Below are 17,401 nucleotides of genomic sequence, written 5' to 3' on the forward strand. Positions count from 1 at the left end.
CGCATGTGACATTCTGCTGGCCCGAAGCACCGCCCGAGCTAACAAACTCCTGCTCCCACCACGCCGGCACCGGCACAGCCCCTCGGTTCAGCTCCCTGCTGCATGCACAGCGGCGGGGGAGGCAGACGGACCAAGGCAGCAGCAGCCTGCACTTTTGACAGCCTTTCAGTGACGCGGTGCACCGAGAAGGACAACTTTTTTTTGCAAAGCCCCGGATCTGACACGAGCCGATTTCCTGCGGTGAACAGCTCTCCTGCCCCCGTTCCTGCAGACAGACAAGTGCCCTTGGCCCGTCCGGGCCGCCCGCCCCAGCTCCCAGCCCCCGCAGGCAGCTCTCGGCTCCTTGGCCATTCCCGATCCATCCTCACGGACTCAGACGCCCGTCTACCGCCCTGACAGCCCCCTGCCCGTGCTTGCCAGTTCAGCTCCTGCCTACTCCTTCCTCTGCGCTGACCTCCAGGTCCGCCTTGTCACCACACCACCTAAGGGACCCCGCAAGCATCACCTCTCCGTCCTTCCACCCGCCCATCTGCCACGTCTCTAGAGCTACCGTTCAGCCTAACAGACTACCTGTGTAACAGTGTGGAGGCCAGTCTCTGGTACTTGCTGGAGTTAGAAAGGTGTAACTGGAGTTAGAAAAGCCCTTTATTGCCAAATTTGCAATCGGAGGGCCGGCTTCTTAACTCTCTTACCCCCAGAGCTAAGCCTACGCAAGGCAGAGGTACCGCCCTGGGTGAGGCTAGAGGGTTGGTGCAGGTGCCTGTATCCTTGCAGGCGATAGTCTCTGGAGCTCCTGCTGTGGCTGGATGAATTGACAGAGTTCAAGGCAGAGTCCATGGGGTCCAGGCGAGGCTCCAAGGGCCCCGGGAGGCCATCTCCCAGGACAAAGGTTTCACCTGGAACGCACCAAGCTGCAGTCAGTGCACCCGAACACCACGCAGCCCGAAAGAGCCGAACCGCAGCGGCCGCGGGAGCAGGTCGAACCGCCGCCAGCCCGGCGGCGCCCGCAGAAGCCCCGACACGAAACCGGGCACTGCCGAAGCGCTGCAGCCCGGTGTTGGCCCGGCAAACGCCAGCCCGACTGGTCAGCAGCGATCCCGGCTGGGGCCCAGACTGCACCCACAGCTACTCTGTTAACGCCACCACCAGCTCCGGCTTCCAGTCCCGCGTCCCTGCCGGTCCCAGCGGCACAGGCTGCCCGCTCTGGATGCCAGCGGACAGGGGACTCCCACAGCAGCCCCCAGCGGGGGCAGGAGGGTCCTCGAGGGGCCGAGCGCCACGCGGCGTCAGCGTGCAAGGGTGGGGCTGCGGGGGACGCGGAGCGAGGCCCGCGCTGCAGCCCGGGCAGCAGCTCGCATGCAGCAGCAGGGAGCAGCAGGCTGCTCTGCACCGTCACGGCCAGGCTACGCTCTCGCACCGCGCTCACCCTCCGGCCCCAAAGGCAAGGCGCCGGTGACCGGCTGCTCCCCGCCCCTGGCCTCCTGCTGGGCCCGGGTCCATCGCCTAACCGAGGCGGTGACCAACAGCCGTACTGGGACGTGCACAGGAGGGACAGGGCAGAGGGCTCGCCCCGGGCAGGGGTCCCGGGGCGAGACTGGCTCCCTCACCTTCTCCCAGAACCACATTTAATTGTCAGCTGTCAGTGGCAGTATCGAGAGGGAGGGGCTGAGGAAACGCTCAGGGGGAGACATTGCCTTGGCCGAGCCAGCAAGATCTCCTTCTGCTGCTGGGCCCTGACAGCTCCCTCCTAAGACCACGTGGCTGCAGATTTTACTACGGCACATAAAACCTACTCTCAGTCCAGGTGGGTGCGATGCCTCACGAGTCACCCTCAAATACCCGCGTTCTTGGTTATGAAATAGCTGGCGAGTTCGAACAGCCGAAGAGGAAAGCAGCCCCTGCAACAAGGGGCACTGCCTGTGCGCTCCAGGCCGGGCCACCACATCTGGCTGGCAGCTGGAGCTCTTCCGCCACATCCGTAGAGACCCCGGGGGCAGCTCACAGCCCTGAGCTGCTGCCACTCAAACACCGGGGTAGGGGACAAGGATGAAGAAATCTGAACAACTGCCCCAGCCAGGCCCTGGGTTTCTTCCCTGGGACTTCCCAGACCACAGGAGCAGCAGATGAGAAGCCAGCACCAGTGAGTTTGTGCTGAACTGGGATGGCAGTGAGGGTGCAGCCCGTGAGACCCAAAAGCTGTGGAGATCTCCCCAAACTCCCCTGCTAAGCTGATGCTGCCACGCTCCAGTGAAGGGAGACGTCGCTTGCCAAAGCCCGAAGCGGTACCTGAGTGTTGCAGCGGCCGGGTCCCACCAACTGGGGCGACCTCTCTTGGAGGCACGTTACTTTCTCTGGTTTCTATGAATTACAGGACTATTCTGTGAACTGGGATCCTCTGGTTTCAGTGCTTCTGCTGCCTGTGTCTGAGCAGAGACCTCAGAGGCGAGTTCAGCCGGAGGCAGCCAGCCCACACCTTCCCTGGCTTCACCTCGTAAGGCTACAAAGCAGAAACATCCCCCTTGTCCAGCTGTTGGGCGACTCAGTGAAGCAGATGGGAGGCAATCCTCTATGTAACTGCAACCCCCCAGCTTTTGGGGTTTGTGACCCTGCACTTTCTGCCTTCCTTTGCTTTTAGGTCTCTGGGAAGCTCTCAGAAACCAGCAGCCCACCCTTAAAATCTCATGTAGAAACAGTACTGGTGCGAAGACTTACCCCCCCAGTGACCTGTGCTGCGTGCTGGCCCGCGTGTCACTAGCTTCCCACGGGGCTGATGTGTTTTCACCTGCTCTCTGGGCACGAAAGGCGGCTTTCTGACACATGACTACTCCTGAGTGACTCTGGACCCCCCCTTCACTCCCGCACCGCCTTCCCTCCGCCCCGTTTCAGCACAGCTGGATGCAAACCCAGCCCTGAGCTGGCTGCTCTGGCCCAGGCCCAGACAGACGCCCACGGTGGATGTGACCCCCACCAGTGGCACTCCGTTGGAGCTGCCCCACAGCAGGGACACTTGGTGTCCTCTCCAGCAGGGCAGTCTGGCGTAAACCCCAACCCCCTTCCCACTCAACACCCGTGCAAGCGGGTGCTGTCTGACCCGCCGGGAAGCGCCGAGGTGCGAGGGGTCGGCGGGCACAGCCCCCTGCGCTGCTCTGGGGGCTCTGTGGCGGGGCCGTGGCCGGGGGAACAGGCCGGTGCTGCTCCCCCCCGCCCTCCCAGGAAAGCCGGCAGCCCCCGCGGGGCGACGCTGCACACCTAACTGCTTGTGAAGCCCCCAGGGCTCCCACGGCGGGGACGGGGGGCAGCAGAAGGACCTTAACGGAGAGCACAGCTTGGGAGGCTGGGAGACCACTGCTCGGGTTCCTGTCAGCGCCACGCTAAGGATTCACAACTCACCCTCAGAAAACATTTCACTCCACGATCAACACCTTGTCGTTATTCCGAAGGGAACGCACTGTGACGCATCCTGCAAACACGGGACCGTGTTCTCGCACGTGCTCACGATGACACATCCCAGGTACGAGGAGGATGAGGCCATGCAGCCGGGGAGCACTCCTTCGGCTCGCCCAAGAGGCAGGACTGAAGCTGAGGCCCACCCTCAGGTACCCGCCTCTGCCCTGCGGAGTGCTTGGCTGCGCTGTAAATACTGCAGCAGCGCTGAAGCTTCTTGGCAGGGCCAGTGCAAGGGAGGGTTAGGATTTTCTTAAAAATACAAACACACAGAGAACTTCTCAGAAGAATGATACCTCCAGGAAGGGGAGAGGGAAACGAGGCAAGAGGGGAATGATGACTAGCCCTCTGAATCATCAGGAGCAGAAGACAAAGTACTTCTGCCAGCAGCAAGGCACAGACTGCGATCAGGCATACGCACTATCCAGAATCCTTTCGCCCTCCATAACGAGCTTCAGAGTGAGGAGGAGGAGGTGGTTAAGTCTTAGGCAGATTTTCTTACACAAGCTGGTAGTTTTAAATAAGGCTTGCGTTTAGAGCACCGTAGGAAAACTTGCCACGATCAGTGGCAGAGGGGCAGGGAGCAGATAATGAAAGTTTAATTAAACGAATAGGGCTATAGATTCAAGAGTGGAGTTTTACTGCTAAAACATGGGGTTTGGCCACAAGCACAAATCCGATCTGCAGCACTACTAAACACCCACTGTTTCCAACAAATGATAGTTTTTGAAAAGCAGGTCCCCACTGTGCTGGAGCTGCGGCTTTTTAGCAAAAAGCCACACAAATGCCACCGGATGCAAGAGGCAAAACAATGAAGCGGGATCCTAACTTCTTGCCAAAGGCACGATGAACCAAGACTTCCCACTGCTGCTCACTGTCTTCAGTCTGGCAAACTGGAAACTGTTGGGTACTGTTGTTGTCTGTCACCCTGCTGAAGCCAGAACGTGCTCTGCTGGGGCAGCGCATCATGGTGAGAAGATGCACCTTCTTGCTCGAGAAATACCCAATATCCGAGTGCTTCACGCTTGTGTTCTCAAAATACATCCTCTGAAATACAAACATCCCTGCATGTACTTAAATTTCAAGGTGGAAGAGGATGAACAGGCTTCTAGCTGTGGGATGAAAATGAACTTCTCGGTGGACTTGGGAACTGCACCTCATTCCCCCCTGCCCTGCACACCCGCTGCTCGGACCAAGCACCGAGCAGGCCCAAGTCGCTGTAGAAGTTCACACACCAACAGGATCATCCCGCTCATGTCAAGGCACGCTTTCTGCCTGCTTGTCTCTCCTGCTACAGAAGAGGCTGGAGTATTCTGGGCATCCAGACGGCGTGACCCAGCCAAAGGCCAAGAGGTAACTGAACAGACTTCGAAGCAGACCAAGAATCAGTTTGTAGACAACCTGACATAGGTTCCTCCTCGGCATCACCCACTAGGGAAGCCTTCTCCCTTCACTGACAACACAGAGTGCTCACCAAGGCACCTTCACCTTCAGAGCGTGCCGCCAAGCTTCAAGACCAGCCTGAACACCGCCTGTCCCACCGGCTGGCAGGGGAGGCGCGGGCAGGCTTGGCTGACGGTCACCTACGCGCAGCGGCTGCTGCCTTAGGGAAGAACGTCAAGGAGACCCGCAGGGACACGTGTCTAGAGGTGAGAAACTGACTGGGACCCGGGGAACCGTTTCTGACGGTGGAACAGAAGCTACAGCCCCACACGTCACCTCGTCCTTCGCTTCAGCTACGTGACAGACCTACAGCTTTAACCCACGGCGATACCAAGGCCACTGGAAACTGTCCACCCTGGGGTGCAAGTTCCCATCAGCTGTGTTTAGGTACGGGCCAGCAGTCCGGAGGAGCACAGGGCACAGTGACTGACGGCGACTAAACGGGCACCACGGCGTGTGGGAGGCTGTGCACCCTCCAACTGGGGACCAGCAGCCCAAGCCCAGCAAACTCAGCAAGGACCAGGGGAATGGTGACCCGAAAGGGACAGCAACAGAGCACAAAGCTGCTGAGCTATGAGCCCAGCCAAGAGCCTCCAGCAATTTTTCAGGGACGTATTACAAAGAATTGAGACCAACACCTTGGCAGATCTCACCACCAATTAACTGAAAGGCGCCAGTGAGGTGAAATCTCCAGTCTGCATTACGGAGGGCTTGCAGTCCAAAACAAAAGGGAAGGTGGGATTATATCTATTGAAGACCCCTGCCCAGGTAGTCCCCCAGCTACCTGGGCCCCCTGGACACCTCCCACCTGCACATGCAAGGGACACCGAGGGACCACACGCCAGAGAGGACACTTCTGCCATTGCTTTTGGGAAGGAGGCACAGCACATCTGCACCAGCGCTACCCGACGGACCCTGCAGGGTGTGATTCGGTCGGGTCGAGCGGGTGGAGCACGCGCTAGTGAGACCCTCCCTGCTCTTTAGGGAGGATCGTGAGGAACAAGGTGGGATCCTGGGAAAGGGCAGCATGTTCCTGGCTGTACAGCTGCACACCAGCGTCTGTACAACAGACTGCAGCAAACCATCACGGAAAAATTCTGGGGAAGATTGACTGAAGCAACTGAGCAGTTTTATGACCGTTAATGCCATGCACAGCAGTGGAAGCCAACACAGGGGTAATCAGATCCCAGATTCTCCGGTATTAGAGGATGATTATCAGGGTCAGGAGGAATTCTCTCTGCGTTCCACATGCCTTACACAACTGCTCGGGGATCCTGCCTTGGCACAGAGTGGTTTCTTCGCCTCTCTCTGAAACGCCAAGCACCGACCCACGCCAGAGGCAAAGCAAAGCAGACTTCCTGCAGCCCCGGCTTGGTTTGGCACGGCAAAGCTAACCCTGCTGCAGCCGCCACATGTCGCTGTAAACCGCCAGCTTCGGGAAGAGACGCTGTGCTCACCTTCCAAAGGGTGACGGTCATTCTTTGGTAACTTGGGGGAGAGAGGAGCACTGTATGGAGGGGAATCTTGGGAATATCGCTTTGTACCCCGGCCTGGTCCCTGCAGAGTGCCGTCTAACGAACTGCTTCTGTCTAGGAAAAGAGAACAAGCCCTATTTAGGAGTGGAGACTTTCTGGGAAGTTCAGTCTTGCCAGAGCCACTCGAGACTCGGGTGCACCGCCAGCCTGGGAGCAGCCTGTTAGAGCTGCAATCCAGCACATCTGCCAGTGCTCAACATCTTGCGCTTCGCTCTGCAAGTTTTATCAGAGAAAAAGGGTGGCAAGAAACCTAATGGAGAATCTTAGCCACATTTTGCCGGTTTTCACCCCAAACACCACCTCTGATGGACTTCATTCCACTTCTCCGCGTTCTGCCCCTCGGCTCACCCCACACGATTCGGGCTCCTCCCCACTCTGCACCTTCCAGCCGCACGCACGTCACCCCCGGACGATTTGCCATCGACCCTGGATGATTTGCAAACGCGCTGTGCCACCCACAGTGCTTGATTAAACCGCGCTCAAACTGTCCACCTTCCCCCAAACCCATCCCTCCAGCGCCCCAGCTGTCGCTGCTCTTCTCCGACCGCTTCCCAGCGACGGCTTCTCCAGTTTGGCCGCGGCAGACGCGACATCGGGCCGGGCTGCCGGACGTCCCTTTGCAGAGGGTAAGGCTGCACAGCGTGTCGGGGGGGATGAACACAGAGAATGGAGTGCTGACACGGGGGGGGGGACAGCGGCCAGGCAAGCGATGAGGGGTGGCAGGCCATGCCTTGTCCAGGCGGGGCATGGCCAGCTCAGCAGCAATGACGGGGCGACCCCCCGGCGCTCCCGCTGGCCCCCGCCGGCTGGCCGGGCGTGGGCGACACGGGTGAGCCTGCAGCGAGCCCGGTGCGCGGGGAGAGGGGGGTGAAATGCTCGCAGACAGATGCCGGGAGCTGGGCACCAGCACGGGGCAGCCCCAGCGGCTGGTGCAGGGCAGGAACGGGAGCGGAGGGGTGACAGCAACACGGGGGGAGCGACTGGGACCGGACACCAGGGGGGATGCGTCACGCCAAACAGAGACGAAGGTACACACGGGTGGGAAGCATCGGATGGGCAGAATTCAGCTGACTGAAGAGATATATGTACAAAGGTAAAGTATCCATTCTGTCAAAATCCTTCGGTGAAACGAAAGATAAGCTGCTTGTACTGGGGCCCTGGGGCTCCAGGTATGATCAAAAATCACTGTGACATCATCAGAAAGACAAATACTGTCCTCAGGACAAGTCCCTGTGAGAAACATTCATTGCCCTGACAGAGACGGGAAACAACCACTCTCAGTAATGTCTCTGGGTATCTCTACATGCAAAACTGCTTGACCTTCACCAAACAGTCACAGAACCACCACAAAAGGTGATGCTTTTTAAAGGTTTTACCCGGGTTTGTTTTGGGTTATTTTTTAAATTGGTTGATTTTAAAAGTAATGCAAACCCAGGCGGTCAGGTTTTAGAAGGTAACTCGCGTGAATCAGAAGTTAGGTCAGCGTAAATTAACGGAAGGACAAACCAAAAGTAGGTCTGTAGTCAGGGTCTCTGATTTTAAAAGACAAATTTTAAGAAAGTAAAGAAATGGAGTGATACATAGAGCTGCCCTCTGCAGTCACGACGCAGATGATCAGGAAAAAAAGAAAATACCTTCAGTTCAAAAGATGCCATAAACTTCATGAATGTGTATCATCAGTGAGGGAACCTGAGAGGAAAGGACCCCAAATCTAAGTGGATAAACATTCACTTTGAGAAGGATGCTGAGAACAAGCAGATCATTCACTGGAGATGAAGAGGGCCTGCTCACCACGGACTTGTGTACCTCAGACGGCGGCGAGTACAGGGGTGAAGCGACCTTTTCAACTCACCCTGACTTTTGCCACCGCGCAAAGGAAAAGACAGGGCTGCGCTTCCAGCTCCAGCAGTACCGAGTGCGCGGGAACGGAGCGAGAGGACAGCGTGCAGAAAGGGAAAGGCTGAGAAAAAGGCAAAAAAGGTTGTCCTTGCCTGCAAATGACGGGGCAGCTTTGAGGGGTACTTCACCTCACCCAGCTTGGGAGGCTCGGGCGGAGGAAGCGAAGCAGACCTGCCCGTGCCTGGCCACCCCCAGGCAGGCAGGACGGACGCCCTTACAGCCAGTTAGAGCCTGCTCACCTCACCTTGTCAAGTCGAAGTCAAGGCTGCTACTTCAGGATGCTGCGACTTGCACCGGCTGCCCTGGTACCTCCTCCCGCCTGCGGAGCGTGCCTGCACACCCAGCCCGGGTGTCGGTGCCGCGGGCCAGCCCCTGCGCTCAGCCAAGCCAGTCCCACCCTTCGCTTCCAGCCGCAGCCGCGCTGAGCACCGGGGCAAAGCTCAGAGGACAAAAGAAACGGGACAGAAAGGAAAACGTACACCGCTGGCGAAGAAGTGGAAGTTAAATAACGGAACGTGCTCCAAGTGGGGACGTGCGGGTGCAGGGGAAGCCAAAACGCAACTTAAGACAGAACTGCGCCCGTGAGACCCTGCTGCGGCAAACTCTACAACACTCCGCGACGCGCTGCTCGGAGGGACTGGAAACATGGCGCCAGCATTTAGAACAGGCCGTGGAAAAACAGTTTTGGCCACAAAACGCTCAGGTCTGACCTCAGCAGTACCTCAAGGCTTGGAATAAAAGGTTCTGAAGGAAAGGACAGGGAAAATACGGCAATGCACATGGCACGTACTGCGGGAGGCGCTTGTGGTGGGTCGGCCCTGGCCAGATGCCAGGCGCCCACCAAAGCCGCTCTGTCACTCACCAGAGCAGACTCACCCAACAGCTTCCCTATCACAGGAAAATAACTGATCTGTCCCACAAAGGAAGAGTGGTCAATCTCATCTACCCGGAATTCAGCAAGGCACTTGGCACAGAACCACCAGCTGCGACGGACAACAGGAGCATCACCAGAAGCCTCGTTATATGCACCAACACCTGATCTGAGGGGCAAAGCATCTGGCAGAGCCCCGAGCGGAACATGAGGCTGGAGAGCAGTTGCTAAAGGATTTTCTTGAGGACCGTTCCTGAGCCCAGAGTCATTTAATATTTTTATGAATAACTTTGGCACAAATTTTCGAGATTCACCGATGAAACCTGCTGATGTCGTCCCACGTCAGGCCAGATAACGCAGCATTTGAAACCATGCAGAAGAAGTACATCTAGAACAGAGCACCAGAAAGGAGGTAAGTCCAGCAGCGCAATGCAGATGTGCACTTGAAGGACTCTCCCATGAGCTGGGAACTTGCAGGTGACAATAACGGATGAGAATAACCAGGTAGGCGACCAGGACGGGCCGGTCATCCCCTGCTCCAAGGAGACAGCAAAGAAAAGGAGCTTCCAGAGACGCTTCTTGTGAACACGGTGGTGCCAGTGCTGTGGCACCAGGTCCCCACCAGCTCTTCCCCAGAGTGCTGGGTGGCACTCTGGTCACCTCCTGAAGTTTAATTCAAACCAACACTCGATAAGGCGAGCAGAGAGCCCCTCTCACCGGACCAACCGAAAGGCGAGCTGCCCTGAACGATATCACTGCTCTCTAACTACTTCCAGAAGGAGAAGAACTAAGTTAAGCTAAAAGACAATGTTAGCACAAGGAGACACGGATACCAAGTGGCCCAGGAATAAACATGGGCCAGAAACTACAACTTATTTTCTAAAAATTCAGCAAAAAACCTTGGAGCAGCCTCCAGTGGAAAAGCAAGATCCCCAACTCCAGAGTCAATGAAAGGAACACCGTACGCTGTGGTGCTGTGACAACAGGACCCAAGGCTCAGTGGGCCAGAAGGTCCCTCCAGTCCTCTATTTTCAGACGGCTCCAGATCAGATCCACGTGTTCACAACACCTCACAGCCCACCCCTGTTCCTAGTAACAGCGATCAACTGCCCATTTCCTTGCACGTGCACTGTTTCCCCATGTACAACTTGATCTATTTCCCCTTATTTCCATGATTATGCCTTACTTAGCAAGAATGCCAGGATGCAGCTGACCCAAGGGCTGCTGCAGACCTTCCTTCCTCTGCCCCAGGCTCACGCACACACTCCCCACAGCATCCACAGTGGTGCTCCTGGAAAGTGAGTTTGTTCTGGGAATTGAGACCAGCTCCCAGTCCTAACCAGTGATCGTTTTCTGGAAGAACCAGCCCCACTCAGGCACACAAGCCCCTGTACTATAGAGGGAACAAGGCAGGACACAGAGCTGAAGGGGAGACCATGGCAGCCCCGACGCTCGGTGTGATGTAAGCTGATGTACAAACGCATCCTCATTCTTCCATGACCAGACCGAACCTCTCAAAATCGCCGGCACTGTTTCCTTGCCCTCACCAGAAGCCACTATAATGTGTAGACAACAATGTTTACCATCTTTCAGGTGCTTGAGGAAGGTCTCAGATGACCAGATGCCCAGCAATCCCTGAGACACCAGTATGAACTACAGGACTAGGTGTTATCACTTCTCTGGACTGTGGTCAATCTTTCTTTAATCCCTGCAAACACTCTAAAGAAGAGCTCAGGATGGGCAGGTTTCAGCACTGTGTCATATCTGGCCTCTGCCTGAGTCTCCCTGAATTCTGACTTTGCTTTTTATACTTCCCCCTGCTGCCAGGCAGCCCAGCTCTTAGCACAGACACCACTGACATCTCACGGTGGCTAGAAACCAGGCGTGAGCTACAGGACCCTCTCTGTCCAAGCCTGATCCCATGCCCAGACCCTGGGTCCTCTTCCTCCTACGCTGGTTTTGCTCTACCTCATGACGACAGGGTAATTCCACACTGAAATGTGGGGTTTTATCCTAACTGAGGGTTCCCCAGGGGGTAACCTCTAGTCCCACTAACTAGACGTGCTGCTCCTGTACTTGCCATGGCAGCCCACCCACTTCCACAGCTCCATTCCTCACAGCCCAGCACGGCTGCCTGCTCCTGGCATTGCTGGCTCCAGCGGGGCTCTACCCAGCCCCAGCCTGCAGGCAGCTGATGAGCCATGGAGGAAGCAGAAGAGCGTCACTCTGAGGTCCTCCCGCTCTTCAGACTCTGGCTAATCCCTTCCCCTGCGTGCAGGGGTGCTTCACGGGGCGCAATGAAGCACTGTGGCATTAGGCTGTTGCCCCTAAGCTTCCCACTCAGCAACTTTTCCTTAAACAGTTCTTCCTAAGTGCTCGTCCTTGTACATTAGAAATTCTTCCTTTTCTCGCCAGAGCCATAATCATCCAAAGGATTAACTTCTGAAAGGCCTCCAGCAGTACAACAGCAATGCGCTGAGTCAAGGGGCAGAAAGCTAGCGGAGGAAGCAAGACAGGAGAGCAGATCAGCACAAGACACTTGTCAGCTACCTGAAGAAGGTGCAGATGGCCTCTATCCTCTCCAAGACTGGCATTCCTACAGCAGTCGTTACCCCAGGGGCTGCTGCTACCACCCAGCACTGGGGGGAAAACCGCTGCTGCTCTTGTTTTCCGCCACTTTTGCTTCAGAGCCATTTTGCAGCCTGACGATTCGCACCGTGGCATGAACTGTCTTGCCAGGGCTGTGCTGCTTCAGCGCAAGCCGGCGCGTTAGCCGTGCCAAGAAAAACAAAAGCCACCCATGCCTCAGACGGCTGCAGCCTGCACCCCCCTCAGCGGGCTCACGCCTCCACCGAGGGCTGGGGGTGCTGGCTGTCGGCAGCAGATTCAGGGCCAGCGTGGAAACCGCCCCGCTAGGTCTGGCCTCCATTTCTAAGGGCAGTTTACCTGCTGCCTGCTACCACTCTCCTACTTCTTGGGCAGCCTTTCACCTTAATTCCTAGCTGGATGAAGTCACTACAGTCAGGTTACAGGAAGCGGGAAGGACTGGAGGACAAGGAGAGGAGGGAAGACAGGGAGACAGCACGGATGAGCGGAATCCTACAGGCAGCGATGGAAATCAGACCGACAGGCAGAAAATACAGCAACTCGAAGCAAAAAGAGCCCCGTGGGCATATGCATGACGGCTAGGTGCGATGCAACGAACCCTGCAGAGAGGGCTCTGAAACGCACGCCTGCCTCCTGAGATAAAGGTAAAATCTGGGTTAGGACACGGAGCACCGGGGGTCCCTACAACGCCACCCCCGCCCCAGCTCCTACCTGGTAGATACCTGTCGTGGTCGTACTCGTGTGAGCGCTGCATGTGGCTGTTCTGAGTGAAAGGCTGGTTCCCAAAGAGGTTGTCACTGCGAAGATTGTGGCAGAGCTTCTCCAGGAAGCGGAGGACGTAGGTGATACTGTTTACTGCTGGCAGGTTCAGAGTGTGCTGTTCCCGATCAAACACAGCTGGAGACAGAAACAAACAGAGCCCGACACGTAAACCCCCAGCAAAGGCAGGAGCCTACGCCCAGGGCTGCACAGCCAGCTTCTGTACCTCAGCATCACTGGTCTGGACTAGAACAGACAAAAGCCACTGCCTCCCGCTGGCTGGGCGCTGGCGAGCTCGCCTCCCGGGACAGGCTGCAACCAGCCTGCTGCGCCCAGCCTGCGGCACGGGGCTGCAGCGCCCCAGAAGCTGCCTCGGAGGGAACGCGAGGCGTTCAAGGAGGGCCCTGCGCTCCCGGCATCCAGGTAACCGGGGGCTTACAAGCAAAACTGCAAACGGGGGTGTCTCTCGTCTTCCCGCCAGGAGTTCCGAAAAGCCCACCCGTTCTGCCTCCTCCTGGGGGCTCGGGCAGCGCGGGGGCTGGAAGGCGAAGCGTTAACGCTGCCCAGGCTGCCACCAGGGCTGCAGGCTGCCTTCCCCAGCAGCTGTGCCTGCAGGCCACGCTCCTGCTGGGCTCTGAGTCAGCCGCCAGCTGTTGCTTCACTGACACAGATGTTTGGCAAGAAAGAGAAGACAGAAATCTTCTGTCTGCCTCTGGCCCGGGACTGCACCAAGCTTCAGGAGAGGCATCTGCCAACGAGCGAATCCTTGCAATGACAGCTCCGAAGGCAAAGTGCTGCTGGCCAGTTCTCACCTGAGATGACCTCTCCCCCGTGGCCTTGTTTTAAGAAGGAGAAGACTGTTTTCTGATGATAAGCGCAATCAATGCAGGCCTGTACAGCTTGCTGCAGGACAACAGAAGCTCGAGCTGGTCCAAAATGGTCTGGCAGCTGCTGAACTTTCTTCTTGTCTAGGTGGGGCCCAGTGCTGCCGTTCTTGTTCAAGTAAATACAAACTGCCAAGATGAGAAATGTGTTTGCCATTAACCCACTCAAGAAAGCAAGAAACAGATGCCTAAAATCCAGCCTGAGAGATGCTGAGATTTTACGACTGTCAAACCACTCACAAACGGGAATCCACCACGACTGCCCGTCTGCATCCTAACAGCGGAGCCACTTACAGAGGGCAATCACCTCCAGAATCTCCCTGCCTCACACTCGCCTTCCAAGCTGCTGCTGTTGCTCCCACGCTTCCCCCAGCACTCAGGCTCCCACAGGCGGGCTGCGAAACGGCTCCCCTGCCAGCCAGGTAAGGCGGCTGCGACATTCAGAGGAGATGAAGGAACGCAGCCCCGGCTTTTTAGGGAAACTGGGTTCTTTAGGTTCCTCTGAAAACTGGCCAGTTACCATCTAGGGAAACAGCGGGCTCAGCCCATATCCAGTGCTTGACCGAACACACCAAAAGCAGCTTTGCATTAGACTTTCCTGCCCTACGCCTCACAGCCGCAGCAGACCCCACGCTCTGCACTGCTGCTCCTACCCCTCCCCTGCTCCCTCTCCTCCCTGTTCGCCCTGATATCCTGGCTGAGGCCGAACAATCGTTGCCCCTGTCGTTCAGCAGTGGCTCTGCACCTTGCTGCTCGGGAGAGCTCGCGCTCCGGAGCCGCACGAGGTGCTGCACGCTGTACTGGGAACACTGGGCCGCGAGAGGTGCGCTTCGAGAGCTGCGGAGTCCTTAGCATGCAGGCGGTAACGCCGGGAAAGGGGTCCCTGCACTGGACAGGTGGCCCTGCCATCTTCCCATGACTTCATTACTTCCAACAGGGACAGAGAGAGAACCGACCGGCTGGCGCGGGCTCGCGTGCCTCTTTCCCTCCCGAGGCTCCCTCTGTCAGCCAGCCTTTCTGGAGCTGTAACGCTGGCTGGTTCAGGGGCTTAGGAAGAAACGGGAGTATCTCGGCGTGTCGCTTTCTGACGGACGCAGCTCCTAACTGTGCAATCTTGCCAAGAAAGCATTTCGAGACCCTTACCTGTGGGAGCCTGCATGGCAGAGCTGGGGATTGTAGCAGCGTCCTGGGGCACAGTGCTTGTGTCTGGTTCTGGGGTACTGGTTGTTGGAGAGGTGGGTGCTGGGTTCAGCAATGTCCTAGGTTTCCTCTGCAGAAAAAGAGGAGATATTTCTCCTTTTATCCCTGCTCTCCTTTACCATCCATGATCACTACACTCTCTCCTCTGCATCCAACAGACAAGGCACTGTGGAACATGACACACTTCTGATGGTGATGACGGGGAGTCTCAAGAACCTAGTAATCAGTACGTGTGCGTTTTATAAACCACAATCCTGAAAAAATAACAAGCCTGAGATCTGCCACCTCTACTTGACTTAGACCAGCTACCCACGATGGACGGAAGAGCTAATTCCACCGTTTGGCCATCCTGTCGTGATCACAGCATCTGCCATGCTACTTCACAGCTAACGAAGCTTCGCAGCTCCAAAGACACAGTCTCTTGATGGAAATGATCTTTAGGACACAGACATTCTCTACCGCTCTGGGGCTGGACTCTGAGGGATATTCCCAGCCCACGCGCCCCTTCGGTCTCCTACTTGCTGCAGTCACACAGCCAGAGGCTGAGACAAACGTGCACAAACACACGCATGCACCATCCCATGGCAGAACTTGCAGCACCTGCTTTTCACCCGCCTGCATCAGCATCAGCTTTTACCTTACTGCCAGGCTTGGGGCCTCTCTTTCTGGGGAATTTCAAAGGCTCCACTGACTTGGAGGGTGTAGGCATGGGGTGATGGATTAGCGCTTTGGTCGTTCGACCACGCTTCTTCCCTGTTTTGCGACGCCTTTGCCCTTGTTGATGCCCCAAAACAGTCTTTGTGCTACTGTGCATGCTAGGTTTCTCCGAGTTTACTTCGGAGGCAGGTAAAGGGCTCTTTGGAATCACAACTGAAATAAAAAGAGAAAAAGCAAATGTAATTAAATCAGGCGAGAATCAAAACAAGAGCAGCCTCCATCGTTATACAGTGTCACATGGGAAAACCTGGAGTATCCACAGCCCCTGAACGGAGGCTGCTGCTCTCCATGCCAGAATAAAAACCAAACGCACTGATCCTTGGTTCCAGCACTCGAGCTACGAGACACTGTGGCTTAGCCTGAACGGGCTGAACTCCAGAAGGATCACGCTTTCAGCCGTACCTTTCTTCCTGAAAGTAACTGGCACCTACACCTCTTCCTTCTGCGAGTGGTGACCTGCCGGCGATCCCACAAAACGCACGGGAAGCATTCCTAGGGGAAGGATCAGTCAAGACCTGCCTGACAGTCACAGAACCAGCGCTGGGCTGGAAATTCCCTCTCTCAAGGCAGCAGTCAAATTTGCTCTGTCCCTAAACTACCAGGGAAATGCAGTGGAAGGCACCAGCTCCACCCGTGGGGCCTGCGAGGACTGTAGCTCCTGGCCCCGAGCCACGGCTCATCTCAGCTGGATCAGCCGTCCTGCCCCTCTCACGCACTGCCGGGGGCAGCGAGGTGCCAGCACACAGTCCATGCCTCCTCATCTTCTCACACGCTCCATGACAAAACCAGGTTTCTGGAGTGTTTGCCCACAGATCCCCTCAATTTGGTCATTCGTCTTCCCCAAGTCCTGCTAAGGGCTAGAGATGAGCTGGCCCAGCCCAGCAGACCAGTACTTCCTTTTCATTTAAACGTCTGCTAAAAAGGAACAACCCAAAACCCTCCTAGATTTTGAAAAAGTGCACACCGATCTTTAGGACGCCTTGTGTCTCAGCCCTGGAAACCTGACTGTGTACTCAGCATGGGGGCTCCCAGTTAAAAAAACCCCCACGCTCTTGAAGTGAGGGCTTTATCGTTTAAGGAGAAAATCTTGGCCAAGGAAACAGGGTGCACTGAAAGACTGACAGCAGGATGGCACGCAGCCCTAAGAGTGGCACAACTGTGGGTATATAAAGAGATTGTAAAAGTTTTTTCAACGAGGGTTTTGTGAGCAGTTACTGCGAGCAAGGACTCATTCCCTTCGCGCAAAGACACCGTTTCGTGCCGACAGAAGCAGTGAAGTGAGCTGGGTCCAGCTTTCTGGGGTCTGGAGAAGATCAGTGGGCTGCGAGGTGACAGCAGCAAAAGCCCTGAGTCGGGGCAGGGAGGTGACAGCCCTGTGAGCTACTTCACCGCTAACCAAAGCGCAGACCGAGTGAACAGCGTGAAACCACTGACTCGTTTAGGTTGGAGAAGACCTTTAAGACCATTAAGTCCAACCATTAACCTGGCACTGCCAAGCCCACCACTAACCCACGTCCCTCAGCACCACATCTACACGTCTTTTAAATACCTCCGGGGACGGTGACTCCACCACTTCCCTGGGCAGCCTGTTCCAGGGCTTGACAACCCCTCCAGTACAGAAATTTCTCCTAATGTCCATCTAACCCTCCCCTGGAGCAACCTGAGGCCATTTCCTCTCATCCTATCGCTTGTTACTTGGGAGAAGAGACCGACCCCCACCTCACTCCAGCCTCCTCTCAGGCAGCTGCAGAGAGCGATGAGGTCCCCCCTCAGCCTCCTCTTCTCCAGGCTGAACACCCCCAGTTCCCTCAGCCGCTCCTCACCAGACCTGTGCTCCAGACCCCTCACCAGCTTCGTTGCCCTTCTCTGGACACGCTCCAGCACCTCCATGTCCTTCTTGCAGGGAGGGGCCCAAAACTGCACCCACCATTCGAGGGGTGGCCTCACCAGTGCCCAGTCCAGGGGCACGATCCCCTCCCTGCTCCTGCTGGCCATCCCATGGCTGACACAGGCCAGGATGCTGTTGGCCACCTTGCCCACCT

The 17,401-nt window shown here is 56.6% G+C and overlaps 1 protein-coding gene across 1 annotated transcript in view; it reads right to left on the reverse strand.

Annotated features, from left to right (window-relative positions):
• The window catches only part of SCMH1 (Scm polycomb group protein homolog 1), a 51,461-nt gene that overhangs the window by 2,472 nt on the left and 31,588 nt on the right, over positions 1-17,401 (reverse strand). The window contains exons 7-12 of the mRNA XM_086479066.1: positions 15,280-15,512; positions 14,586-14,712; positions 13,371-13,571; positions 12,511-12,696; positions 6,345-6,476; positions 693-896 (exon numbers count right to left, since the gene is read on the reverse strand). Coding sequence (XP_086335192.1) covers positions 693-896; positions 6,345-6,476; positions 12,511-12,696; positions 13,371-13,571; positions 14,586-14,712; positions 15,280-15,512 — 1,083 coding nt within the window. The remainder of the gene's footprint in view (positions 1-692; positions 897-6,344; positions 6,477-12,510; positions 12,697-13,370; positions 13,572-14,585; positions 14,713-15,279; positions 15,513-17,401) is intronic.

The sequence above is a fragment of the Leptosomus discolor genome, chromosome Z (assembly GCF_034619465.1).
Source record: "Leptosomus discolor isolate bLepDis1 chromosome Z, bLepDis1.hap2, whole genome shotgun sequence".
Taxonomy (NCBI): Eukaryota; Metazoa; Chordata; class Aves; order Leptosomiformes; family Leptosomidae; genus Leptosomus; species Leptosomus discolor.